The sequence below is a fragment of the Hyperoodon ampullatus genome (genome assembly GCF_949752795.1).
Source record: "Hyperoodon ampullatus genome assembly, chromosome: 19".
In the NCBI taxonomy this organism is placed as follows: Eukaryota; Metazoa; Chordata; class Mammalia; order Artiodactyla; family Ziphiidae; genus Hyperoodon; species Hyperoodon ampullatus.
In genome coordinates this window covers 24,709,874-24,737,764 of record NC_136932.1, presented here as the reverse complement: position 1 = coordinate 24,737,764, position 27,891 = coordinate 24,709,874, and the positions used below count along the sequence as shown (strand labels likewise).

The following is a 27,891-nucleotide window of genomic DNA, read 5'->3' as shown; positions in this document are numbered from 1 at the left end:
CTTCCCCCTCCCCCTCCCCCCCAAGCGTGCAGGGAGCTCAGATTTCGCCTTTGAAAAAGCTGCGTCTGATACTTTAGATGAGCACCTCGCAGATAGCTGGGTTGCTTGATTTGAATTTGAGGAGTTGAAAAGCCTGTTTACTTTCTTGCTTTGATGTTGGGTAGATCTGGTTTTGATTATATCAATACCCTTTTCTCTCCCTCTACCTCCCCCCCCCCCTTCCTTTTCTTCCCAGAAAGGAGGCTCAGATGAGTCCCTGCTGACTTGAGAGAGAAAGAGAGACCACGCTGATTGCTGAGAGGAACTGCGAGGAGAAAAAAAAATTCCTCAACTCAGCGAGAAGAACTCACTGGCCATGAGCAGCGCTGTGTTGGTGCCTCGCCTCCCAGACCCCAGCAGCAGCTTCCGCGAGGATGCCCCGCGGCCCCCAGTGCCGGGCGAAGAAGGGGAGACCCCACCGTGCCAGCCCGGGGTGGGAAAGGGCCCGGTCGCCAAACCCCTGCCTGTCTCCTCAAATGCCAGGCGGAATGAGGACGGGCTGGGGGAGCCGGAGGGGCGGGCGTCTCCGGATTCCCCTCTGACCAGGTGGACCAAGTCCCTGCACTCCTTGCTGGGTGACCAAGACGGTGCTTATCTCTTCCGGACTTTCCTGGAGAGGGAGAAATGCGTGGATACCTTAGACTTCTGGTTTGCCTGCAATGGATTCAGGCAGATGAACCTGAAGGATGCCAAAACTTTACGAGTAGCCAAAGCGATCTACAAGAGGTACATCGAGAACAACAGCATTGTCTCCAAGCAGCTGAAACCTGCCACCAAGACCTACATCAGAGATGGCATCAAGAAGCAGCAGATCGATTCTGTCATGTTTGACCAGGCGCAGACTGAGATCCAGGCGGTGATGGAGGACAATGCCTACCAGATGTTTCTGACTTCTGATATATACCTCGAATACGTGAGGAGTGGGGGTGAAAACCCAGCCTGCGTGAGCAGCGGGGGGCTGGGGAGCCTGAAGCTCGTGTGTGGCTACCTCCCCACGCTGAATGAGGAAGAGGAGTGGACTTGCGCCGACTTCAAGTGCAAACTCTCCCCCACCGTGGTTGGCTTGTCCAGCAAAACTCTGAGGGCTACAGTCAGTGTGAGGTCCACAGAAACTGTCGAGAATGGATACAGGTGAGCCTTTGGTGGAGGGTGAGGGGCTGGGGGAGCTTGGAGGATGAGATGGCCTTTGCAGATGTTTTGAGTTAAGTAGGGTGCATGGATGGATGCATGTGCTGCTGAGGCTGACAAAGGCCTGTCTTGAGCTCGGACCGCTGGCCATGAACCCTTCGATCTTGCGTTTTGCTGTTGAAAGGGGTGGGAAAGCGATGCACACACAGCTAAATACCTGTAGTCTTCCAGTGCTGAATTCACACAGTGGCAGGCAGTGTGCGTTAATGGGGGTTACTTACTGTCCTGGGCCAGTCTTGGTGGGGGGGGATTGGAGAGAGGACGGCAGCTTTTCACGCCGATGACTCACCAGCTACCAGGCACCGGTTTGGGAAGGGGTTGTTCACAGCTAAGCAATAGGGAGTAGGATGAACGTGGCCAGGGAGGCACCTGGGTTGTGGCAGAGCCCCAGGAAATAACGTGCAACGTGCGTGCCCACTGACCGTGGGGATAAGTGGGATCTCTTGAGCTTTAAGTTCAGATAAGAGCCAGCAATGGGCTTAACAGCTGAGCTTGCGGGTTCTCTTTGTGGAATGAGATGTTAACCCTGCAAGAAACCCTCCTAAGGAGGGGAGGCCCGGTGACTTTCCCGAATGCAGGACCCTTAGCTTTGGAGTCTGCTGATACATTATTCTGGGTTTTCAATGCTTGCGGCCCGAGGATCAGACCCCAGTTGATTATTGCGTTGCTTGGTGCTGAAGGAGAAGAGGTCTTGGCCGGAGAAGACTGGAGAAGGGAAGAGTACCTTCTCTTTCGAGGCTTCAAAGACAAATAGTTCTTTATAGAATGGCCAAGTCTCAAGATTCTTGACCTTTGGAGGCAACTTCAGACCTCCTGTTAGAATGAGTTTTTCTGTCTCTTTCTCGCTCTCCCTTTCCAAATATCCAAAAAGAGAATGAGCCTCTCAATCGCAGGTTGTTGCGGACAGCGTGCAGGGGAGGGGCTGGCCAGGAGCAGCTTATCTCGCTGGCCATTGTGTCCGGCTCCGTGGGTTCGGAAAGGCAGACGCGATCTGGCGGCTGTCTCTCCGGAGGTTCCCCTCCCTCTGTAGGGTCCGAGGCAGGAGGAGGGGCAGAGGAGCGGGGTCTGAGCCTGGAAGCCTGTGATGTCGGGGTGGCCCTGCAGGGAGGGAAGGATTGTGTTGGGTCCACCAGGGGGCGCGCGTGCAGCCGGTCGTCTGCGCGCAGACATCTGGTCTACACCTTAAGTGGGAACGGATTGGTTTTTGCGAGGGAGCCAAGGATCACGTGATCGGAGTTGTTTCAGCATCTTTAAGCTTATGGCTTCAGGCTGTTTTGGAGGAAGATACTGGCTCTGGCTTCTGTGGCTGGCAGTCACGGGCCACCTGCCACCCCTGCCCTGTTCTGTTGGGTGCACGTTTGGGTAAACCCCGCTGGCCTCCATGCCCTCCAGGTTGGCAGCGGTCGCCAAGGCTACTTAAGGCCTGTGGTCAGGCAGCTTCTCCGGGAGCCTTCAGACAGCGGGGCTTCTGTGTCCCCCAGTGTCAGGGCCCAGAGCACCACCTTTGTAAACAGCGCCCTGTGTGGTTTTGGAGCGAGACAGGCTCCCCAGGTGGGACCCTGCTGTGACCCCTCCCCTGCGTGGGTGGGCAGGAGGACCCAGCCTTGGCGAGCCCCTCCCCCTTCCACAGCCCCCAGCTGGGCTGTTACTAGGGTCCAGCTTTATGGGGAGGGCCCTCGGGAGCGTCGGAGACCCTGGATGCAGGGCCTGGGGTGCTTTGTGTGTCAGCGCTTGCCTTTTGGTTGGGACCCGTGGGTGTTCATATACAAATGACACCTTTCGCTGGCCTCTGGGGTTTCCGTACCAGATTCGTGTGTGTGTTTTCTCCCACTGCTGGGATGAGATGATGTATCTTACCTGGGCATCATCAGAAATTAAGACACACCCCGATATTTTTTTTAACATGCAAGGTATTCATGGGTGCCTGAGGTGTGTTATTAGGAGCTGCCCCGAGTTACTCAGAGGCCTGAGTTGCAGCCCGGACGGCCTCTTACCGCCCGGGTTGAAGTCTTTCTGAAGCCCGTGTGTTCTCTGTAAAGTGAGTGGACAACCCTCCCTTCAGTTTATGTCACAGGTTGCTATAATGTTAGGACCAAAATAATCAACAGGAAAGCCTGTTGTGAAGGGAAATGTCTGAACAGACGTAAAGCATTATAATTGGCTTGACTTAACAGTGCTCATCACCGGCTGTGTGAGAAGGGCCAGCCGGGTTCGGGTCCCACTTTCAGAGAGCGAGCCTCGGGTTCGAGCACGTGTTCACTGTGAAGTTTCAGCACGTCCCCTCCCCACGCCTCAGCTTCCCCTGCTTGCTGATCTTGAGCCTGCGTTCGCAGCTGGTTCTGGGATGTGGGATCGTCCCTAAGGCAAGCCTGCCTCCCCGCCACTTGTCAGGCCAGGTGCCCGGCCTGTGGACGGCCTGATAAGTCAGTCCAGTGGATGAACCAGGAACCCAGAGTCCTGCCCAGGGGTCGGTCCCTTTCACCAGCTGTTGAGCAGCAGCAGTCTGGGCAGCTGGATGCCAAGGGCATGGCTGGTCTTTAAGCCCTTTGATTTCCTTGAGTGCTTAGAGCAGCCTCGTTTTTAATGACTTGTTTGTGTCCTTACTGACGTGGTGTCAGGTTTCATGTAAAGAGTTGGAGCCTAAGAGCAGGCATGGTCCTCAGAGGGAGGGGCTCTGGTTGGCGAGTGGTCCAGTAGGAGGCCTGGGCTTTTGATGGTCCCTGTAAATAACCCACAGCCAGGGCAAGACACACAGACTACACACAGACACACACACACACACACACACACTACAGACACAGACACAGACACACACAGACTACACACACACAGGGACTACAGACACAGACACACACAGACTACACACACAGACTACACCCAGACACACACAGGCTACACACGGACACACACACAGACCACATACAGGCTACACACGGATACACACAGACTACACACATGCACAGGCCACACACACACAGAGACTACATGCAGACTATACACACAGACTACACACACAGACTACACACAGACACACAAGACAACAGAGACACACACAGGCTACACACGGACACACACACAGACTATACACACAGACTACACACAGACACACAGGCTACACACACAGACTACAGACAGGCTACACACAGACACAGACTACACACACAGACGACACACAGGCTACACACACAGAGACTACAGACACACACACAGACGACACACAGACACAGACACAGACTACACAGACACAGACTACACACAGGCTACACACACACACACACACACACACAGAGACTACAGACACAGACACACAGACAAATTACACACAGACACAGACTACACAGACACACACACAGACTATACACACAGACTACACACAGGCACACATACAGGCATAGACACACAGACTACACACGTACATACAAAATACACAGAGACTATAGACGCAGACTTCACACACACAGACTATACACACAGACACACAGACACAGGCTACACACACACAGAGACTATACACAGACACAGGCTACACACACACAGACTACACAAGACACACAGGCACACACACACAGGCATAGACACACATACACAGACTACACACACACACGTACATACAAACTACACACACACACAGAGACTACAGACACAGACTGCACACACATACACAGACTACACACAGACACACACAACACCTGGAGCGTGGAGGCGCGTGCAGAGGGGCTGTGGAGTTCGGAGCCGGGGTCGGGATGCTCTCCTTGTCCTGCCCTGGGCGGTCTCACCTGGCTCTCACTGGACCCTCTGCTCTGGCCTCACGTAAAGTCAGGGGGCCCAGCAGGTGGCCCTCTGCCGGCTCCCAGCGCTTCCTGTCCCCCCAGAGCGCTCGCTGATGGGGCTGGTTTATGCGAAGCCACTGGAATCGAGCTTGGCCTCCATCATCAAAGAAAATGACGCAAGAGGAAAGCTGTGCTGGAAGCAGCGGGCCACAGCGAGCGGATGCAGGCTCTGAGGAGGGCGCTTTGCTAGGACACGCTTGTCGCTTGTCGAAGTTTGCCTGCTCTCAGAAGGGTGTTACCTGATGCCATCTGCGTGCCTGGCCTCTCTCGCTCCAGGCAGAGGGGTTTTTTTTTTTTTTTTTTTTTTTTTTTTTTTTTTGTGGTACATGGGCCTCTCACTGCTGTGGCCTCTCCCGTTGCGGAGCACAGGCTCTGGATGCGCAGGCTCAGCAGCCATGGCTCACGGGCCCAGCCGCTCTGCGGCATGTGGGATCTTCCCAGACCGGGGCACGAACCCACGTCCCCTGCATCGACAGGCAGACTCTCAACCACTGCGCCACCAGAGAAGCCCCTGTCAGAGGGCTTTTGAAAAGAAGAGCACACAGCCTTAGAAGCCAATACTTTTTAAGTTGCATTGTTGTGAGAGGGGACCCAGAAAGGGGTCCCAAAGGTCATGTCTGTTGTGCTCTCTGTATGGGCTTTGCCCTGGTGTCTGGGGAGCAGGCGGGAGTCTGCAGCATCTCACTGAGATAAGAGATAAGAATGGTGGTGGGGGGCAGAGGAGGAGCCCACATTTCCCTTCCCTTAAGGTCCCAGGAGCCTCTGCTACCTGACAGCTGAAAGCCCTTTGCATATTGAAATTGCAAACCAGGTCTGTGGATGGATGCCCGGTGCAAAATCTGTACATAGGCCTTTACTCTCCAGAGGAATTTAAAACCCTTGCAGCAACTGGGAGCACAACAGTCCTGAAGAAATACTCAAAGCATCTGGGTACAATTACTGTAGTGTGGTTGAGTTTCTTCCCTTCTTTTTTTTTTTTTTTTTTTAAAGCGATCACAAGAAAGCAGCCCTAATTCATTTTCTTGAAATTACGTGATGATTTTGACAAAGTTCTGAGTTCTTAAAAAATTGAGTCTCTATCTCTCCCCACAGGCCTGCCACCTTCCTCTGCCTTGTCTTGTTATGATGGTAGGAAAATCCCAATACTTTATTGCAGGCAACTGAGCTAAGAGCAATATATTCCATTTTTAATTACCGGTCACACAGTAGCCCTCTATTTTGGAAGGGAGGGAGACGAGTTTATTTTGGGACCCGTGTGTCTGACTGGGAGCACAGAACTCTGTCCACACTCGGGATTTGAGCGAGGTGCCTTTTTCTGTTGGGGAGGGAGGGGTTTCTGTTGAGTCATTTTCTCCCTGTAGAGGCTGAGTTACAACCCTCACACTTGGGGCACTGTTAATGTGTTAATACCACGAAGATAGCAACACTGAAGGGATGGAAAGAGTGTGTGAAGGCTGTTTAAGGCCATTTTGGCTCTTTTGATCTCCATGCCACGCCTCTTAGGCGAAAACACCCCTCAGCAACTCACTTGGTCCTAGGTCCTTAAAGAAGGAGAGTGGACAAAGCTTTGAGCTTCTGCCACGAGCTCCACGCTACCTGCAGCTGGGGAGACTCAGATGGGGAAGACAGACCTGTCCCTGCCCTCGTGGAACTTGTCGTCTCGTACTCGGGACAGGCCTTCACCATGGAAACGCACTGACGATATGTAATTGCATGATCAATGCCGCCCAAGAAGTCTTGTTTTTGTTGGCAGGTGGTTTTTTGGAGCGTTCCTATGCCACCCCCATAAACAGTGCCCTTGTTGGGCCTCTCGGAGAACATATGGACCCCGTGCAGGTGGCCGTGTTTGAACTGCACGTTTTTTTAGTGGAGCCCTGTGTCCACGGAGTCTGTGACACCTGGGGTCACCCAGCTGGCCAGGAGCCAAGCCGGCACCAGCCCTTGGCCTCTTGATTTCTGTGTTACTTGATTCCTGAAGTCCATCAGCTTCTCCATCCTGCTTTGAGGCAGCAGCCCATTTAGGCAGCTGTGGCCTTTGGGCCATTTTAAAGCCTTGGGCGACCCCGTGACCTGCCCTTGCCTGCTCCTTGGGTCTGCCCTGGCCATGGAGAAGTGATTTCTTCTTTCTGGCTTGTACGCTGTTTCCTCTTGTTCTACCTTCCGTGGCAGTACCACCCAGAGCCACACTCCTCCTGATCGGCTAGGAGACTGTTTTCACTAAATCATCCCTCATCTCGTCTCTTCTCCAGAAAGACCAACTGCCTCTCCTTGGTTCTCACCACCGTCCTCTCTCTCTTGCCCTGGTGTCTGGAAATGCCACACTGAGGACGTGGGGACCAGTTCTACGTCATGGAAGATCTCACCAGCCTCATTGCATCATCGTAGAAAATCCTGGGGGTGGAGCAGGGGGGCCAGAGTGTCCAGGCGACAGATCAACATCGCTGGGCCGTGGTGGTCAATGGCCAGAGTGTCCAGGTGACAGGTCAAGGTCGCTGGGCCGCGGTATTCAACGGCCAGAGTGTCCAGGTGACAGGTCAAGGTCGCTGGGCCGTGGTATTCAACGGCCAGAGTGTCCAGGTGACAGGTCAAGGTCGCTGGGCCGCGGTATTCAACGGCCAGAGTGTCCAGGTGACAGGTCAAGGTCGCTGGGCCGTGATATTCAACGGCCAGAGTGTCCAGGTGACAGGTCAAGGTCGCTGGGCTGTGGTATTCAATGGCCAGAGTGTCCAGGTGACAGGTCAAGGTCGCTGGGCTGTGGTATTCAATGGCCAGAGTGTCCAGGTGACAAGGTCAAGGTCGCTGGCCCATGGTGGTCAATGGCCAGTGTCCAGGTGACAGGTCAAGGTCGCTGGGCCGTGATATTCAACGGCCAGAGTGTCCAGGTGACAGGTCAAGGTCGCTGGGCCGTGATATTCAACGGCCAGAGTGTCCAGGTGACAGGTCAAGGTCGCTGGGCCATGATATTCAATGGCCAGAGTGTCCAGGTGACAGGTCAAGGTCGCTGGGCCGTGGTGGTCAATGGCCAGTGTGTCCAGGTGACAGATCAAGGTCGCTGGGCTGTGGTATTCAATGGCCAGAGTGTCCAGGTGACAAGGTCAAGGTCGCTGGCCCATGGTGGTCAATGGCCAGAGTGTCCAGGTGACAGGTCAAGGTCGCTGGGCCGTGGTGATCAGTTGCCAGAGTGTCCAGGTGACAGGTCAAGGTCGCTGGGCCGTGGTGGTCAATGGCCAGAGTGTCCAGGTGACAGGTTGAGTTCTCTGGCCCATGGTATTCAATGGCCAGAGTGTCCAGGTGACAGGTCAAGGTCGCTGGGCCGTGGTGATCAGTTGCCAGAGTGTCCAGGTGACAGGTCAAGGTCGCTGGGCCGTGGTGGTCAATAGCCAGTGTGTCCAGGTGACAGATCAAGGTCGCTGGGCTGTGGTATTCAATGGCCAGAGTGTCCAGGTGACAAGGTCAAGGTCGCTGGGCCGTGGTGGTCAATGGGTTCAAGCGCCGTGTTCCTCGTTTGCACTTTCTGGTCACTTCTCCACCACGCCACATTCCTGGGATCTGGCTTGACGTTCCAGCCTAGTCAGACCAACAGGCTCGGGGTCCCCGCTGCCGTCACCTCCTCCAGGTGACCTGAGGTGGGTTCCACGCGCCGGGCCTCCAGCGGGTGGCCTCCGACAAGGCTTTTGGCCCCCTCCTGGGGCCCGTTACCTCCCTGGGGGGTCGTGAAGACGATCGGGCAGCAGACAGTCCTCGAGCCCCTGCTGTGGGCCGGGCGAGGGTGCAGCAGGGAGCAAACCAGGCCCCGCCCACAGCGAGCCCTAAGTCGCTGGTGCGCCTCGGGCTGCGGCTGCAGCTCCACCTCTGAGTGTCACTCTTGTTTGTTTTGTCACTGCAGCTAGAGGGCAGGCCCCCTGAGGACAGCAACCGAGCCGTTCTCCCACCTTTTCCAGCCCCGCTGCCCTCCCTCCTGCCAAACTGTGCAGCGGCTCCCTGCCCACCTCACGGCCACTTGAGTGCAGCCTGGTGGCCCCCCCGGACCCCTCGTGCTGCTGGGGAAGCCTCAGGCCCCCCCTCACCCAGCCAGCTTGACGCCCTCCTGCCCCAGGCTGGAGAGGACTGTTCACCGCTTCTCCCATCCCTGGTCCTCACATCTGCTCCCACCTGTCCCGGGGAGCCACGCGGCCACCCGGCCCGCCCCCTCCGACACTGCAGGGCCAGGACTTCCTCTTCCACGTCACTCATGCTGCCTCTTATGCGAGAGCGTTTTGAAACGTCGAAGCTGGTCTCTGAACAGGGGCAGAGAGAGAGGCTGAATGGGAACCGCACGAATCCATCCCACGCCCGCCGCTTCCAGCTCTCACATCCAGGAATGCTGTGCTTGCGGGGCCACCCGGGGCACATCTGTCAAATGGGCACATGCGCTCTTCCCCAGGGGGCTGCGAGCACTGGATGAGATGACGTGTGTAAGGGGCGCCTCTTCGCGGGCCTGTGCTCCGTGTCTGCCTGGTACCCCTGCCCAGCCCCCGTTACGGGGACCTGCCTGCCAAGCCACGGGTGCCAGGAGACCGGAGACCGGGGCTGGGCACCTCACGAGAGGGTTGGGGCTCGGTGAGCGCGGGCAGGAGGTGCCGGCACCTTTCAGGGGCCCCTTTCCTCTGCCAACCCCAAGGCCATCTTTACAGACCATCAGGCGGCTGCGGGGCCTCGTCTTTGCAGACGAGGGCCCTTCCTGCAGCCCACCGACCATGGCGGGTCCTCCCTCTCCCTTCCCTCCCGCACTGAGGCCCTCGCGGTGACACAGCAGGTGACACAAGAGGAACACAGCCCAGCTGGGCCGGCACACTGGCGTTTCTGGGAGGAGGTCGGGGGGCAGGATGGGGCAGAGGCACCAGAGCAGGGCCTGGACCTTCCTTGGAAACAGCTGTGCTGCTCCTCTCCCTCCGGAGGCCCTCGGCGGCCCTGCTCGGGGGCAGCCTGGCTGTGGGCCGAGGCCCAGCTCGGGGCAGGACGGAAGCCCCGGACCTCGTCATGAACTTTCCTGTCTGTCCGTCTGTCCACTCGCCAGGCCCAGCTGCTAGTTGTTTGCCTCTCAGATCTCCGCTCACAGAGCCCGGGATGGGAGTGTGGAAGTTTCGATGTCCTCTTGTCTTCTTCCCCGTACAGGCCTGGGGGTGGGTGCGGGGGGGAGGACACTCCATCCCGTCCGTCCTTCCCTAGCCTCCCCTCCAAGAGCAGGGTCCTCCCTCCAGGTGTCTCTCGAGAACTCTAAGATCCCCTGGGGTCCCTGTCCCCTGGCAGAGCTGCGGCTCAGCAGGCCCCTTTGTGGCCCCTGCTTTCTGCCCAGAGGAGCACCCAGCCCTGGGCAGCAGGCTGGCCTGGAGCACATTGTGGGATTGTCCTGGGGTCCCCCGGTTCCCTGGGTTTGGGGTGGGAGTCGGTGACGCAGTGCTGTGGTCCTCCAGGAGGAGCGATCCGGTGAATCCGTACCATGTGGGGTCCGGCTGCGTCTTCGCGCCAGCCACCAGCGCCAACGACAGCGAGATATCCAGTGATGCGCTGACCGACGATTCCATGTCCATGACAGACAGTAGCGTGTAAGTATATTCTGGTTTCCCCACCACGTACGCGGCTGGCGGTGTGACCCGCCAGGCCATGGGGCAGGGTCCTCATCCGGCTCTGCCAGTCCCAGCTGTGTCCGCGTGGATGTTTGTTGGATGGGAGGGGAGTGGGCCCCAGGGGTGGGCCTGGTCTGGCTCAGGAGGCTCCCGCGGTCGCCTGGGTGGAGTGAAGCTTAGAGCCTTGGAAGGGGGTTGAATGGTACCTTCACAGAAGAAAGCCAAACTAAGGTAGGAGGTTAAGGTGAATATCCACAGATTCCCTGAGTTTAAAATCCCCTCTTCCGGTTATCATTTCGCCTGCCTTCCCGGTGGGCAGAAGAGGGTCTTGAATCCAGGTGTCCCTCTGCAGAGCCAGCAGGTGGGGAGGTGGGGTAGCCTGGGAAGGGTATGTGTCTGGGGGCTCAGTGAAGGTGGGGTCAGAAAGCCAGGGTTCCGTCCAGGACACCGCGTGCCAGGCTCGCTCACGGATGTGCTCAAGCGGCTGTCACTCAGCTCATCAGGTGTCGACGGGCGTCTTCCATCTGCAGCCGGGGCTCTGCCCCTAACTGGGGGTTTTCTCCAAAGCAGTTTCTGACCTCAGCTCTTTTGCAGATGGACGGCTGGCATTTCTGGATGCAGTCCAAGCCATCAGGGTGGTCTGATGCGGTCAGCAGGCCATGGGGCAGGGTCATGCTTTGAGTTGGAGGTCATTTGAGGTCATGCAGTGGTGACCTCTGTAGATGGAGAACAGTGATCTTCTGTGAGTCTCAGGTGGGTGGGAGTGGAGTGGGGAGGTGGACCAGGCGTCCCCGTCTCCTGCCAACTTTGGAGATTCTGATTCAGGAGGCTCGGAGGAGGTGGGGCCTGGGCTTGGGCGAGACTCCCCAGGGCACGTCTCCCAGCACCCAGTTGAGAACCACCGTTCTAAAAGTGGTCTTTGGAGGCTTTTCTACAAACATTTTGGAGGAGGATCTTCTGCTAAGGGAACCGTTTTGCAAGGCAGGCCGGTCGAGCCATTGTAAGTTCTGGCACACTTGTGTCGAGTTTGTTCCTTCTAGCTTGCTTCCCAAAACGGGACCGGCTCTTCTTCCAGTTTGTTTGAAATGATCTGGTTTCCATTGGCCAGTGATCTGTTGCTTGGCCTGCGGTGTGGAACCAGTTGAAAGGAAAGTTGACGGGTTGGTTTGGGACTCGACTGTTGATTTTCCTGGTGGCTTTTATTGTGTTACCTCAGATTCCCCTGTTAGTAAAAGGAGGGAGATGTTTAAGGTGAAAAGTTCCAGTTTAATAAAAGAATAGCACTTTGGCATGAGTGAAAATGGAGGGAGGGAACAAACACATCTTTCATCCAAAGTGAAGAAATGAGGGCTTCCACAGAGGTAAGTTTTCCATATCGACTGAACTCTTTAAGTTACTGTACTTGAAAAATATTATCCTTTGGTGGACGTATTCCTTAAAACAATGTGTTTTTGCTCTGTGTTTATTCAATAGTATCAGGCAAGGCATAATTTGTTTCTTGATTCAAATAATTAATCCCAAGGTCTGTTTTCCTTCTACATTGTAATATCATCTCACAGAATTCAAGACTGTATAAGGCTTTCTGCCCCTAGAGATACTGGTGTCTCACCCCCCTTTTTAAGATAGTTTTTCTTTCTTCTCTCTGTCATTCTGCCTACTGTCGTTTTTTTGCTCGTGTGCACTTGTTTCCAGGAGCAGCATTCCTCTAGCTTTTAACTAGTGTTTGGATGATGTGGTGGTCAGCGTTATGTGTAAAATAAGAGTGAGTTGGACTTGAACGAGGGCATCGAGCGACTCTCCTTAGCCAAATGTAGTTTCCTTTAGACTAGGAGGCTTCTGTTTAGTTTTCTGCGAGGTTGTTTTTGGCTGGCCTCCGACTCCCCGTCACGGACGTGTGATTCTGGGTTCAGGATGAGATAACTTGGGTGTAGTCCCCATACCCGGTTGAGCCTCACAGGACCCAGTCAGAAAGGTTGGCCGACGCTTGTGACTTTTCAGATGAGGGAGGAATGCCCAGTGCTCCCATAACTACTCCTGTCACAGACAGAACTCAGATCCGGGCCAGACAGGCCCCTGCCCTTGGCCTGCTCCCACCGGCCCCGCGTGAATGTGAGGCCCCGTAGTTGATAATGAGACCTTTGAGCTACCTTGAGTCTCTTTTATTTTTATTTATTAGTGACCACACAACTTTCTTTTTTTAGGGGGAGGGGAAGGGAGGAGTAAGTTCTGCCTTCTCCCCTCTTTTTTTTTTTTACCCCCTTTTATGCCCAGAAGAAAAACCCCCAGTTCTATTGAGCGATGACTTTAGAGCCCTTGCCCGCCCTTCCCGCCTTTAGCTACAGCGTTCGTGGGCTTAAGGCCCTCACTGCCTGGGGAGGCCGCGTTCCGGTATCAGAGAAGTCAGCTGTCCTGGGCGGCAAGGGTCAGCGTGTGGGCCAGGAAGGTCCGTATTGGTAATCGAGACAGAGGGCAAATCCCTCATTTGGCAGCTTTTTCTCCGGGGCACCTGGGTCCCACGTGGCAGAAGCTCAGGGCGTGGCCAGCCCTTCCCTGGGCGCAGCTGCCTCGGGCTGGGGATGAGGAAACCAGGACCCCAAGGGGCGGGGGAGGGTCCCTGGGGACCTGGGGCTTGTGTGCTGGAGCCCGTCTTCTGACGTCAGCGCTGGGGGGGCCTCTGGCCCTCCTCCCAACCTCTAGGGCAGCTTATTGGATGCAGCCAGCATAGCCAGACCCCACGTGGGCATGTTGGTGCCGCCGGGCCCGCGTTTACCATCAGCGTGGAAAGGGGTCTCGGCACAAGAGCCACTCCGACGGGGCGCAGGCGGGCCCGCGGGCTTGGCAGGCACTGAAAGCCCAGGCCGGGCGAGGTGCTTTCTGGCCGGCTGGCCCGTCGGGCAGGTCCCCCGGGGTCCTGGGCCGGGATTAGAGCCCTCTTCGGCTCGGCCAGTTTGGGGCCCGGCACAGAGCAGAGCCCGAGCGAGCGACAGAGTGCGAGGGGGACGCGAAGCGGAACCGAGTCGCGTCCTTCGGGGAAGCTTAGCGGGATGAGGGGGCAGCGGCCCCTTTGAAACCTCCTCACGCTAGTGAGCAGGAGCGCCCCGTGAGGCATGAAAGGAGCCCTGGCCGTTTCTCATGGGCACGGAGGCCGGGGCTGGCTGCCCTGCTGGGGGCTGGAGAAGGGGCACAGCTGGGCGGGGGGCGGGAGGCGCGGGGGTCACGGGCCGCCTTCAGTAGACTCCAGAAGGTGGAGTTCATCGGACACAAGCAGTCGTCTCACTTGCCAGGGAAGCAGTTAAGTCCCAGGGCCTTTGCCCGAGGCCCGGGAGAAGCTGGGCCGGGGAGCCTTGCCCTTGGCGAGTCCAGGGCTTGCTGCCGACTTCTGGTTCCCCGCTACGCAGGAAGCCCCGTCTCAGATGGCTGGGGAGTTGAGTCTTCGTACAAGGCCTCTGAGCAGGCCCTCTTATGAGCCCGTTGCTCTGAAACCACTACATTCTCAGAAGAAATGGCTTTTTTAGTTTTTTTTTTTTTGGAAAGTTAGACTCCCAGCCAAGTCCTCAACCCCAGCCCTTGGGCAGAAGGACTGCGGGGGGCTGTAGGAGGATTGCAGTGGCAGGAGCGGGGGGCACGCTAGAAGCAGCAGGTTCCTGGCGCCCAGGTGTGGCCTCTGTTAGGAAGTGAAAGCTAGGAGGACAGCATGGAGGTGGCTCCCTGACATCTCTCTCTGCGCAGAGCTGCTTCTGAAGTCAGCATCCGCGCGATCGGAGGGTGCTTCTGCTCAGGGTGTCCCAAAATCAGCCTGAGACCTTCTTGTCACCTTTCACACAGAGGGTGGCCCAGGTTATTTTATAATATTTATTTTTATTTCCTTATATCTTATTTATGAGTTTACTTTGGACCCCAGGGAAAGCATCTGAGTGAACTTCAAATAGTGCCTTATCTTACAAACTGGCCTTTTGGTGTTGGCTGTGATCAGAGGCCGCCTTCGGAGTGGTGGCCAAACGAAAATGCGAGTGGACGTGTGTGTACGTGAGCCCGCTATTTCAAAGCCACCGGAAAGCAACATTCAGGTTAGGCCGGGCATGGCCGAGTCCAAAGGCTAAACTAATTGGCTCGGCTTAAATGGCAACTAAGTGGAGTCCACACTTCGAAACCAGCGCTCCCTAGAAACAGCTGGGCCCGGCAGCGGGTGCGTTAGCTAAAATGTTTATAATTAAAGGAGGCCGTCCAGGGACCGAGACGCAGGCACGGGTCAGCTCATGGTCCTGAGAAGCCAGGAAACTGATCACAGGCTTTCAGAGCCTGGATAAAAAGAAGAGAGCCCCTTTCTGGAATGAGGGGCTGTTTTGGAAGAAGATCCTTGGCTGGGGGGTCCGGTGGGGGTGGGATTAAAGGCACATTTCCTTGAAGGTGCCTGTTGAGCCTCTGAGCCTTTGCGAGTTGGTCTCCCTTTTCTGCGCTGGTCTCACGTTTCCTTGTCTATAGCTGGACCCTTCACCTGCCCTGGCTGTGGTGGGCATGTCTTGGTTGGAGGAGTGGTTTAAAAACGCATTTGTTCCTTTTGCTTCAAGTGGCCAGGGACCTGCTGCCTCTGCCTCCCCCAGTTCACTTTTCTTTCTCCTGCTTTATGCAGAGAAAGAGAGAGAGGTGTGAAATGAAAGCCTTACCGCTCGTTTCATCTTGGGAGGCGAGGGGCAGGAGCAAAGGCTTCTGGGGGACACTCAAGGTCAGAGTCTTGGAGGGGACGGGCGGGGGCCTCCTGGGACTCGAGCAGCCCCGGGTGTGTCACGGTGGGATCCATGGGGTGCTTGCCTCCCACCCCCAGGATTGCCTGGAAGAGGCTTGGAGCAGAGCCATCCTCTCATTACGGCCCCGGAAGAGTTGCTGGTTGGGACATGGACCTTGTCTTGCAGCCCTGGGGCAGCAGAAGTTGTTGCTCAGACCATCGTGAGACCCAGTCTGTTGGTCACCTGCCGTTACCCAACCCCACAAGGGATTTTAGGCGAGAGATGGGGGGCCAGCATGCCCCATAGCCAGCGAGCACTGAGTGGTCAGGAGGACTTTCCAGGATGTTCCCCAAACCCCCCATTCACCCCTTCAGAATGCCAGGTGACCCCGTGGGGCGTAGGAAATGGTGCCCCCCCCCCCCCGCATTGAGACCATTGTGAAGCTTGGCTTCTCCAGCTGGACCTGGACTGTACGTGTTTGAGTTAAGGATGCCTGTTCTGGAGTCCACCAGTGGCTTGGATTAGAAGCTTGGATCTGACCTACCGACTGATTCCAGGAGAGCTTTGGAGCATCTCTGGTCGTCTATAAAATGTGGTGATTTAGGGGTTTTGTGAGGGTGCAGTTGGATTATACATCACTCAGTCCATGGGGGGGCCGGCAGCCTTGGGTTGGAGTCGGCGGGCATGGTCCTTAGTTGCTGGTCAAGCCAGTCCTGCTTGCGACTGGCCCACGTCTTGTGAGTGATCCTGGGGTGAAAAGTTGTAACGAAGCTCCACGTGGTTCAGGAAGTTTCTGGACTCAGAACCTTTTCTCCTACTTGACCTTCATGGGCCCAATCCCGTCCCAGGCCTTAGTGAGTAGGAGGCTGCCTAGGAGACTTGACCTCACTGGTCAACAGGCTGACCATTTCCACAGTGCTTGCTGTCTGACCCCCCTCAGCCTTTCCCTGGGACAGGACTCACATGCGTGAGTAAGCCCTTGATTTATGTTGATCTGTCTTCTCCGCCTGTACCCTCAGTACGATCGGACTTTATAAAGTGCTTCTTTTCCAAGGTTTGGTTCACAGGTCAGTTCATCTGTATCTGTATTGCATCCCTGAGGCAGCAGCCCTTTTCTCCCACCCAGGTCAGCAGCCTTCCGGAATCCGCAGCCATACAGAGGAGCTGGAGGTCGACCAGTTGGCCCAGGCTGCTCCTGGCATTTTTAGGCACAGCTGATTGTCACCCACTGCTGATGAGCCAGCCACCCGTTGATGAACAAAACACCATGGAAAGGGAAATAGCCAAACAGCTAATTTCAACATTTATAGCCCCGAAGGATGATTCAGTATGGAAATGTTTGAACCCTGAGGCTTTTGTAAATAAGTGGCTTCTGGAAGGAACAGCAATGGGAAAATAATCACACCTTGACCGTCCGACTGCTTTCAAGAACAAAAGTTTAAAAAAAAATCATAGCAACTCCAGGTCCTGTTTTTAGTGCAGACTAGCTGGAGTGGAGGTGGTGGTGGTAGAGTTGTTTTTAAACTTCTTCCATTTGCTTTTTAAAAATATAGTGATGAAGAAGAACGTACGGGGCCCTTCTGCCCTCTGGTCTTTGCTCAGAAATCACCTTCACGGAGAGGATTTCAGTGACCACCGCCTCCTGTTTAAAACGCAGCTCCACGCCCCAGCCGTCCTCACTCCCCGTTTCCTGCCGTGTGTTTCATCATAGTGCTTACCACCTTCTAACTTACCATAGATCTTGCTTTTTAATTTTTGCCTATCACCTGTTCCGCTCCGTTAGAACACAAGCTTCCTCAGGGCAGTCGTCTGCATTTTTATCTCCTTCCTTCGCTGCTCTCTTGCCCGGAGCCTAGAGCAAGGTCTGGCACATAGTAGGTACTCAAATATTTGGATGAGTTGCACAGAATACCGCGGAGTAGGGGCTTTCTCTTTATGCCCACATTGATCACGGATCTGAGAATCCATTGGTTGGGGTAGTAGGGTTTGGAGCTGAGGGAAGGAAGGAGCCCAAAGATGCCCGCCGGTGACTGATAAAAAGGAGACATTTGGGAACGGCTGGGAGGTTGACTGTTGGAGGGTAACGCACGCCTCCACCAGCGCCTGGCTTAAGTCTTCTGTGCGTCTGGTCCCTGATTGCCGTGGTAACAGCCCGTCGGAGGGACCGAAGGTGTCTTAGTCTCCTGCTTGGGGTACCTGTAACATAGGGGAACCTTCACTCTGCGGTGGGCCCAGTTCTAAGACAAGAGCTGAGACACGAGCTCTTCCCAGGTTGATACTCCTGCATCCGAGCGGGAGCCGTTTCCAGAGAGGCTTGAGGGGCAGGACATGTGGCGGTTGGGCCTTGGGCTGACTTTCCCTGCAAGGATGGCCACGGCGCCTGGGGACTGGGGGCGCTCCCAGCTCCAGGAGGCGCGCGGTCCCGTCTGTCGCGGGGTCTCGGGCGGGCGCGTGTGAGTCGGCCCGTGCACTAAGGTCTCCTCGTGAGCCGGTGGGTTCTGCCCTTTCCTTTCCCCTAGAGATGGAATTCCTCCTTACCTCGGGGGGAGTAAGAAACAGCTCCAGAGAGAAATGCATCGCAGCGTGAAGGCCAACGGCCAGGTGTGCCTACCTCATTTCCCGGTGAGTACGGTCGGTCGGCAGCTCTTTTCTGGGAGGAAGAGTGGGGGGTTGGGGGTCTGTGCGCCTGGGACCTGCGGGGGAGGGAGGGCAGGGGAGGGCCACGCAAGGGGCGATCTGCGGTTCACTGGGGTGTAACCCGGAGCAGGGGCGCCCACGATGCCCTAGTCGGCCTTTTCCGTTTCCTCGATTCAAAAAAGAAAACTCCATGAGAAAGAAGCAAAGCAGCGAAGGGTGGGAGGGTGGGAGGGGACCGGCGCTTTGCGTTGGGCTATCCCGTTAAGTCCATCCCACCACGGAGGCGAGAACAGTGCCCGGCACGTAGTGGGTGCTCACTGAACACTTGCTGGTCGACTGAATGAAGGAAAGAGAGAGAGGATGAGGCTGGAGGGGTCTGCCTCCTGAGTGAGGGTCGTGTCCTGGGAAGTTCTCCTTGCGTTGCCCGCGTGGCTGCGTCGTTTCAGTCACCGTTCGTCTCTGTGCTCGGCCATGTCTCCTCCGAAACCCTGGAGGTCGGCTGTCCCTCCTCTTGTCTGTTTCCAACCCCAGCCCGTGGCTTAGTGCCTGCTTGTTGAATCTGCCCCCAGTAAGTGTCTGAGCATCCCATGAGCAGCTCCTTCCTGCGATTGAGATGAGAGGCCAGTGTGGCGTGGAGGCCTTTTCCGGGTTCTCCCCTACGATTTCCAAGTCCCGGGGGGCAGCCAGCCCATGGCCGCCGCACATAGAGAGCTGCCCCATCTGCATCTCAGGAGCTGTGCTTCTTGCGGTACCCGGAGGTCCAGCTGCTCCTTAGGGAGGGGAAGAGAGTGCCCAGCTTAGAGCAGCATCTCTGCTTAGAGTCCTTCCTGCCAGCTTCAGAGAATCCGATTTGTCCGTCAGTGATGTCACATGTCGGAAGTGGACACATCGAGTTGCTAATCCCACGTTGCATTAGTGTGCGGACTGTTGGACTTCTCTCTGAAGCCCCTCGGACAGTCCAGGGCAGACTTAAATTTGTAAAATTAGCCTACTAAGTTTGCTTTTCTGGGGACCTCCAGCATCCCCTCCTCAGTAACATCCCCCCCACCCGTACAGCAGTATCGATGATGTATACATATATGTGTGTGTGTATATATATATATATATATATATATATATATATTTGACTTGGTGGGGGCACTGGGGAGAGGTATGTGTGTTTAAGCAAAGCTGTACGGCCCCCCAGGATTGTGAATTAGGTGATTCTGTCCTGGGGTGTGCGATCATTTTCTCATCTGTGGCTCGGGTGGGGAGATGCTGGCCTCTGCAGGTTGGCTCTCTGCTGCCCCCATCCCGCCCCCTCCCAAAGAAAAGGGCCAAAGCAGGAGGCAAACGAGGAGTAGGGGGCAGAGGGGCGGGGGCTGCGGGTACCAGACGACGGGAGGGGGACAGAAAGCTGGCCGCGGGGGTCCTCTCTGTTGGCGCTGTTGGCCGGTGTGCTCGTGCCTGTTTATATTCCATCCCCGGTTTGGAGATGTGCCCTTTTCCCTCGGTAGATCTGCTTCAGGCAGCTGAGCGCAGCAGTGTTCTGCTATTAGCCAGCAGCAGCTTGCTTCATTTTTTGTACAAAGAGAGGGGAGGAGGGGCGGGGAACACGAGGGGGTCCGGGGCAGCGGTAGACAACGCCGCCTCAAAGGTGCGCAGTGTGCAGCCAGGAGAGACATTATCGCTGCTTCTGATCTGGGCCCTGTGACTCCTCTTTTTTCCCTCCTTCCCCCTTTTTTCCTTTTTTCCTCCCCCCGCCCACCTCCATTCCAATCTTATTTTTTACATTTCCAGCTCCCTTTCTGTTTAGGCTCTACTTTTTATTCCTTGAGGTGGGTTTTCTCCCCTCCCCATCGCAGAGAGCTGCTTTTTTTTTTTTTTTTTTTTTGATGTTTGACAACAGTCTTTGAAGATTTTCTAGTTCACAGTAGCGTCTGATGGGCTGGTTGTACTCCAGAGGGAGAGCAAGCGGGGCCCCTCGCAGTGCGACCAACTGCTCCTGTCCGCGGCGCGCGCTGCCGGGACCATGGCTGTCCGCTGCCAGGACCATGGCTCTCCGTGAGGCCGCGGCCCCGGCGCATAAAGCGCCCGAGCAGCCCGGGCCCCGCGCCGCCCGCTCTCCGCGCGGCCGTGGGCGCACCGCGGTGCCCGTCCCCAGGCCCTGGCAGCCCCCTGACTGCGTCCGCCCCGTGTCCTCCCCGCGCCCCGCAGAGAACCCACCGCCTGCCCAAGGAGATGACCCCCGTGGAGCCCGCCGCCTTTGCAGCCGAGCTCATCTCCCGGCTGGAGAAGCTGAAGCTGGAGCTGGAGACGCGACACAGCCTGGAGGAGCGCCTGCAGCAGATCCGAGAGGTGGGCGCCGCCCCGCCCCCGGCCCGGGGTCGGGGTGGGGGCCCTCCTGCTGACCCCGGCGCCCCCCGACTGCTGCCTTGCCTTCCAGGACGAGGAGAAGGAGGGCTCCGAGCTGGCGCTGAGCGCCCGGGAGGTGGGGCCCGCCCAGCACCCCCTCTCCCTCCTGCCATCGGGCAGCTACGAGGAGGACCCGCAGACCATCCTGGACGACCACCTGTCCAGGGTCCTCAAGACCCCCGGCTGCCAGTCCCCGGGCGTGGGCCGCTACAGCCCCCGCGCACGCTCCCCGGACCAGCATCGCCGCCACCACCTCCTGCAGCACCGCGCGCCCCCACCCTCCGGGGGCCCGCTGCTTCCCCCCGCCGCCGCCCCGGCCGGCTGCCCCCTCCTCGGGGCCCGGGGCTTCGTGAGCAGGCAGACGACGAAGCACGTCCACCACCACTACATCCACCACCACGCCGGCCCCCGGACCCGGGAGGAGGTGGAGGCTGAGGCCGCCCAGCGCGCGCGCTGCCCCTGCCCCGTCCCCATCCCCGGGGGCGCCGACTACCCCTGCTGCGCCAAGTGTAAGAGCCACCCTGGGGCGCCGGAGCCCGCGGCGGCCGCGCAGGCTGGGTAGGTGTCCCGTGGTAGTAGGGTCAGGGTCGCGGGCGCTGGGCCGCAGGGAGGGCGGCGGGGCGGGCGGGGGCGTGGGGCTGGGCAGCAGGTGCCCCTCGCCCGCCGGCTTGGAGGGGCCCCGGAGTGGGAGGCAGAGGCGGCCGGGGTCCTCGGGATGGATGCGCTCCTCGTTCCCCGCAGCGGCAGCGGCCGCGGCCGAGGCGCCGTCCCACCCCGACGGAGCGGGAGAGGCTCGGAGCCGGGCCCGGCTGGGCCAGCCCGGGAAGGAGGGGCCTCCGGCGGAGCTGGGCCGCTGCAGCCACCCGGGGAGGAGGGAGACCGGGCGCAGGACGTATGGCAGTGGGTGCTGGAGAGCGAGCGGCCGGGAAAGCCCAAGCCGCACAGGTGAACACGGCCGGCTCGCCGTCCCGGGCGGGGCGGGGTGGGGGTGGGGGGGCCTCTGCGCCGAGCGCGACCTCGGCCGGCGGCTCCTGCCCTGCTAGTCGTGAGCGTCCGACTGGGCGGCCCGCAGGAGTGCCGCGCCGGGGCCACGCGCCCAGCCGCGTTACCGTCGCGTTTTCTTTTCTCCCGTTGCCTCTGATTTCTCTTGAAGTCGCGCTTTCCGGCCCCCTAATCCCGTGTCTCCCCTCGACTCTCTCTCGCCCTTGCCCGTTCAGTGCCCAAAGCACCAAGCGGGCCTACCCCGTGGAGTGCGCCCGAGCATCCCCAGCCGGCCGTCACCACCTGTGGGCGGGCAGCAGCGGGCACCCCCGCGCCGCCCCCCGCGCCCACCCGTTCACCCAGGACCCTGCGGTGCCTCCCCTGACCCCACCCAACACCCTGGCGCAGCTGGAGGAGGCCTGCCGCCGGCTGGCGGAGGTGTCAAAGCCCCCGAAGCAGCGGTGAGTGGCTGGGGCGGCCGATGGCGGGTTCCCTTGCCAGCCTCTAGGAACGGCTCCCCTGAACTAGCCGAAGGGCTAACTGGGACCTGGCGAGGCATGGGAGGAGGAAGCCCTCACAGCTCCCGTTCCCTTAGGAAGGCCCTGACGGTGAGGTGAGCTTACGAGGAGCCGTGACCGATGGGGCTTCTAGAGCCTTCAGCCCTCTGCCTGGGCTGCAGCGTCCAGTGCTGGGCTCCTGGGGGGCTTAGCACAGTGCTGCCAGGTCTCCAGGGGCTGCTGTCAACACAAGGCCTTGGTTGGGTCTCCACGGGGATGGAAGTCGGAGGCCGGGGAGAGCGCTTCTCTGACTGCTTCCCATTGGCCCCGGGGACGGCAGGCTTCCGTCTAAGTCCTTGGTGTCCTCAGGTGCTGCACGGCCAGTCAGCAGAGGGACAGGCACCACTCGGCCACTGGTCAGCCAGGAGCCACACCCTTCTCCAGCCCAAGCCTGGCTTCGGAAGAGTGAGTGTCTTTACCTGGTGTTGCTGAGATCCGCCCAGAGGCTTTGGTTTTCAGGGTATTCTCTATCGGGGGCTGTGGTTTTTGAAAACTTTTTTGTCGTCTGTAAAATCACCTTCGTTTTTATATTAGCGACAAGGAACAGTAAACCCAGATGTTGCCGTAAATTAGGATCTCGAAAAACCCCACCTGCACCAAGAAATGCATCGTGACTTGTACACAAGTGTTCCCTCCTGAAGTGGTGGATGGCTCAGGGTTCCTGGACTCAAGCTCAGATGGGAAGCCTTTAGCTGATGGGTAGAGGGACCCCAAACCCAGATGGAAAAGTTGTCCCCATTAGCCCAGAAAGTTAGCGAGTTGGAAAACCATCTTTGTGCCACACTGAGCGGGAGGGTGCTTCTCCACCGTTGCAGGGACAGAGAGGGGACCATCTTTGCTGTTTTGTGGGGGGAGCAGCACATCTTCCCCACTGGTCCCACGATTCCTGTCCTAAACATACACTCTTGTAAACTGGGCAGGGAAGCCAGGCTTCGTTTCACTCCAGGGTGGTGCATTGAAAAAGCGTTAGGTTGCAGAGATCTAAAGTGGCGTAAATCGTTAAAGTTTTTTTTTGTTAGCTTCTTCATTGTGAGCAATGAACAGTGTTCGAACTGAGAAGACCTCCACCCTGTTAACAATTGGTGGACCTTAAGTTGACCAGCTGTCCGGGCATGCATCTTTTTTTTTTTTTTTTTTTTTTAAGCCACTCCACAAAAACTCAGAAGTTGAGATGACTGAGGGCTGACCCCATCCCCCGCCAGTGGGCTCTGGCTTTCCGGGCTCATGCCACTCCTGGGTTTGTCCCTACAGCAGACGCTGGTTGCAGCGAGTGTCCCTGTGGCTCTGGGTGGGTTTCTTCTTTCTCACCTTCCTTGGCAAGCACCCCATTGGTGCCCCCCTGATGGCCACTACTCTGTCCTCCCATTGGGTGGAAGGAGATGGTCCCTTCCTGGTTGCCCCACACAGATGACCCGAGGGAGGACCGTGTGTCCACCGGAGATGGCTGCCTCTGTGATACGGGACCCGCACCCTCGTGGTGTACAGTTGCAGCTGGACTTTATCTCTGAAGACGGCACCCCTGGATGTGTATGTGCACACGTGCTTGTTGCCTTCAAATGCGGGACTTGTTGCTTTTCCATCTTATTTTCAGTCACAGAGAGGCAAAGAAGCTGGCAGGGGTGCACGCTCTCCAGGCCAGCGAGCTGGTGGTCACCTACTTTTTCTGCGGGGAGGAAATCCCGTACCGGAGGATGCTGAAGGCTCAGAGCCTGACCCTGGGCCACTTTAAAGAGCAGCTCAGCAAAAAGGGAAATTATAGGTAAGCGTCCCACGGCTTCTTTCTGCTCCGGACTTGGTCTGCTCAGAGCCAAGAGCCAGGGTCGCTTCCTGGCCGGGCCAGACCTGGAGTGGCCGCTGGAGGGGGTGCACGATGCTTTGCTGTGTCTCACTGACGCTGTCCCCTCCCCGCTCCCCGAGATGACATGGCAGCAGCGGTGGCAGGGAGGGCTCTGTGGGCACCTGGGTGGGCTTTTTTTTTTTTTTTTACCAGGTGGACGAGACTGAGGGTTAGGGTTAGGAGCAAGGGGTCGGCTGGCTTTGCCAGAAGGAGAGCTGGGCTGGGGCTGCCTCGTGGATGCTCTGCCTGAAAGGGGCGAGGGGTGCGGGGGGAAGCTAGGGAGAGAACAGACGGACGGAGAGACTGCCTGATGAGGAGGCTGAAAGGCTGCCCTCCTGGCACGTCTGGGAGAGGCCGTCCTCACCGAAGGCTCGGGGACAGGCAGAGACCACTACCTGCACTGTGGCAGCGTCCTCTTCCCTCAGCCTCTGTGTTCCACGTCATGTGGGACAGGGTTGCCTGTAACAGAGGAAGGGCAGGACCTGTGGGTGGGCACGGGAGGCGGGGTCAGGGCTGGCCACTCCTCCTGCTGGGGCCTCCGGACGGGAACCCGCCCTCCCTCCGGGCTTCCTCTCCCCTCTACACAGTCCAGAAGCCCACCCTGGCCTGCCGGACCCTGGATGGGATTCAAGAGCCGGGGGCTGGCCCTGGGCGTCTCTCGGTCACTTTCCCCTCGACGTGGGGCACGTGATGACCAGAGTCCTACCTGCCCCTTCTCAGCGGCCTTCGTCCCGAGGGAACCCGTGGGTTCCATCCCACTGTGTCCCGGGTGCTTTGTGCAGGGTTGGGACGGGAGAGGCGGGAGATTAGAGAGGAGACAGCCGGGGCCCGGCAGGTGCCCCCCTGCTGCTGCCCCGAGCAGGGATGGCGCGGAGAGCTCTAACACACTTCAGCACCTGCTGGGCGTGCGCCGGCTCTGGACCCCTGGCAAGCCCACCCCCGGGGCCCGTGACCCCAGCCCTTCCAGAGCAGCCACTTCCACCGGGGCCGGTGGGGGGTGGGGGGGAGAGGGGCTGATTTGGGCAGCGGCCCAGAGTGACTCTGTTTGCAGGGAAGGGACGTGGCTCAGGGCTGGGACCCTGCAGGTGCCCGACAGCGGGGCCTGGAGCTGGGCTGAGATCTTTCCCTTTTACACCTGGGCAGAGACAGTTCTGGAAATGAACCAGAGGACTGGGGAACGGGCCTGGCTCCTTCTTCTTCTTCTTTTTTTATCTTGAACAGACACAAGGTGAAACTAATTACACAAGTGTGCCCCTCCAGGGATTCATTTTGATCTCAGCTTTGGCTCGGCTGGACTTTGAGTGGAACCGCAGGTGACCTTCAGGGGCGCAGGGCCGAGGGGCGCTGAGCAGAGGCTGCAGGGACGGCTCCACACGCAGCCACTCGAGCCCCATCTGGCTCGGAGTTTTTTCTAAGGCACACTCAGCAAGCCTGGCTTTGAAGCCCTGGCCTCCCCTTTAATGCACACAGACTCACACAAATGGGTGACTGGCAGATTCTTTGCTGATTGGATCAGGCTGCGGCCCTTCCCAGCCGCCTTAGGCGGCTCCACCGGCTCCCCGGGCCGGAGCTGGACCCTTTGCCCGCTGGGTCAGGAGGGCACCGGGCGCCACGCCTCGTCCTCCCGGCGGGGTGGCACTGCAACCCTCACCTCGCACCCCTCACTGCCGCCCGCCATCCGAAGCCCAGTGAGGATGGGGCGGGGAGCGGGGACCTGGGCTGCGCTGAGCAATCTCAACGTGGCAGAGCTTCAGAGCAGCCCCTGCAGACGTGCCAGATGGCAGAAGGAAGCAGAGTTTGCCACACAAAGCAGGTCGCAGTGGAAGAGAAGCTGAGGGCAGCGCAGTGCCTTTGAAGTCTCGGGGGGCGGGGGAGGGCCGGGGAGGAGGTCACAGTCAGGGACAAGGTCACTCGCTGCGTGTCTCTGCTCAGAGGGGCCCGAGGCCTGCCCGGGGTGGCGTAGGCATTGGAGCCTCTCATTTAGAAAGAACTGCCCCCCCTGCCCAGGGTCTCCTGTGCACAGCGCCCCTCCCCCAGCTTTCATCGGGCCCCCTGGGACTCTGCCCCCCTCGAGCCAGAGTGTCTTCGCCGCTGACCCCCTCGAGCTGGGCGGTCACCCCAATGCCTTAGCCCAGCCGGGAACGCCAGAAACCCAGACCCTTGACTAAATGCAGCTGTTTCACTGGGTTTAGCCTTATCTCCTATGAAAGTACTTGGCTGGCCTTCATTAAAGAGGAAAGAAATTTAGCTCTAACCAAGGGGAATTTTAAAAAACTTTTTAAGGAGAAAAGACAAAAACAGAAAACCACTGGAACCCTGAGACGCAATTACTTTTTTTTTTTTTTTTTTGAGAAGCTATTACCCTCCCCCCAGGGGACCGTGACCCCCCCTCCACGAGTGGCCTTTATTGGCTGAAGATGACAGCTTGCAGGGGCGAGTTTAAAGCGGCTGAGGGGTCTCCCTGGCCTGGGACGGGGAGGGATAGGCCTTGGCTTCATGTCCTGGGAAGGGGCTCGGGTGGGCCTGGCCAAGCGGGACAGCAGTTTTCAGACATGACTCTCCTGGGACAGGCTGGTCATTTGTGTCCTTACAGCTAAACAGGCTTCAAGCAAGAAGCCGGGGTGGGATCGAAGGAGCTTTTTTAATCAGCGGGCAGAATAGGGGCCTTTAGCGTTTGCCCTGGAGGAGGGGAGGGAAGGGGCCGGGCAGAGGGGAGAGTAGCGGGGGTCTCAGTGGCTGCAACCCCAGGAAGCAGTGGGCTGCCCACCTCCTGCGGTGACCACAGGGGAAGCAGCCTGTCCTGGCCCTCCCAACCCAAGCTGTGGCTGACACCAGCCGGGAGGGCTGGCCCTTGGGCGCTGGAGGGCAGGGAGCCTGAGAGGTGCCAACCTTCCGCAGACTCCTACCGGGTCGGGGGGCTGAGTCGGGGGTCTCTTTGAGGAACCCACCCCTCCAGGCATGCCTTGCGCTCCCCCGCCCCTCCCCCCAAAAAAATAAAGTGGGGAGAAGGAAGCAGCCGTCTCTGCAAAGGGTACCTCTCACAGTGTGTATCGGGTGACAGTGCTGGGCCTCAGCATTGCTGGCAGCTGGGGGTGACCAGCCACCGCCGCCTCCGGGGTCCCTGCCTGGCTTTGCCCTCCGACCAGCCGCACGAAGCAGACCCGGGCGGAGACTTCCCTGCCACCCGCGGTAGCGGCATTCTCAGACCCCTTCGCCCCCAGCGCCAACAGACTCTCCTCTCAAACTGAGTAGAAAATGCAGCTTTACCAAGCCACGTGTTGGGTTTTCCTTTTAAGGTATTACTTCAAAAAAGCGAGCAACGAGTTCGCGTGTGGAGCCGTGTTTGAGGAGGTCTGGGACGACGAGGTGGTGCTGCCCACGTACGAGGGCCGGATCCTGGGGAAAGTGGAGAGGATCGACTGAGCCTCGGCGTCTGGCTCAGGCCACCGGCCTCGGACAGGACGGCTCTTGGCTCTTGTAGACGCTGACGGTATTGGAGAGACCGCCGTGCATAACCTATGACTTCGTAGGGCTCCACGTCCATCAGCTAGGAGAAACTGTGTAGCTCATCTGGACAGGAATCCTTCCCGCTATTTATAGGACAGTCGACTCCCCCGCCCCCAGTTTGTGGATATGCTGCTTTAAACACGGAAGGGGGAGAGAGGAAGTTTTCGTGGTTCTGTTTCACGGAAAGAGGATTTAAGCTGTGCCGTGCGTTTCTCCAAGTGAACGTAGACTTACTAAAAAATGGTGTCCTACCGTTGACACACGCAGAAATTGGTGCATCTTTTTTCCCCAGCGCTGCTCTATTTTGTCATAAAGGTCTTGAGGTTTGATTTTGGGGCCCTCCTGTCGGACAGGATGGTTCATTGTGGAGGAGAGGGGGAGCCTCCCCAGGGCCCCAGGTTCACCCTGTGACTTCGGGAGCTCCCCACCAGGGCCCAGCACCCGACGGCTGAGGCCTTCTGGAACCATGTGGTTCGACTTGTGCTTTTCTTGAGATGACAACTCCTTGGGAGTCTTTTAAAATTAGTCTTTGGACCCCAGCCATTCTGGAAACTACCCCCTCCCCTTGCGCCCCACCCGGCAAAGAAGCGA

At 58.0% G+C, this 27,891-nt stretch overlaps 1 protein-coding gene across 1 annotated transcript; it reads left to right on the top strand.

Annotated features, from left to right (window-relative positions):
- Window positions 1–355: 355 nt before the first annotated feature.
- Window positions 356–27,216, top strand: AXIN2 (axin 2; the record flags this gene model as incomplete). Its single annotated transcript, XM_079725750.1, is given in 11 exon segments — window positions 356–1,171; window positions 1,174–1,181; window positions 10,511–10,642; window positions 17,907–18,009; window positions 20,221–20,361; window positions 20,450–20,976; window positions 21,160–21,363; window positions 21,636–21,860; window positions 22,266–22,361; window positions 23,548–23,715; window positions 27,090–27,216. Coding segments are annotated over 11 exon segments (2,547 nt in total).
- Between the last annotated feature and the right edge of the window lie 675 nt (window positions 27,217–27,891).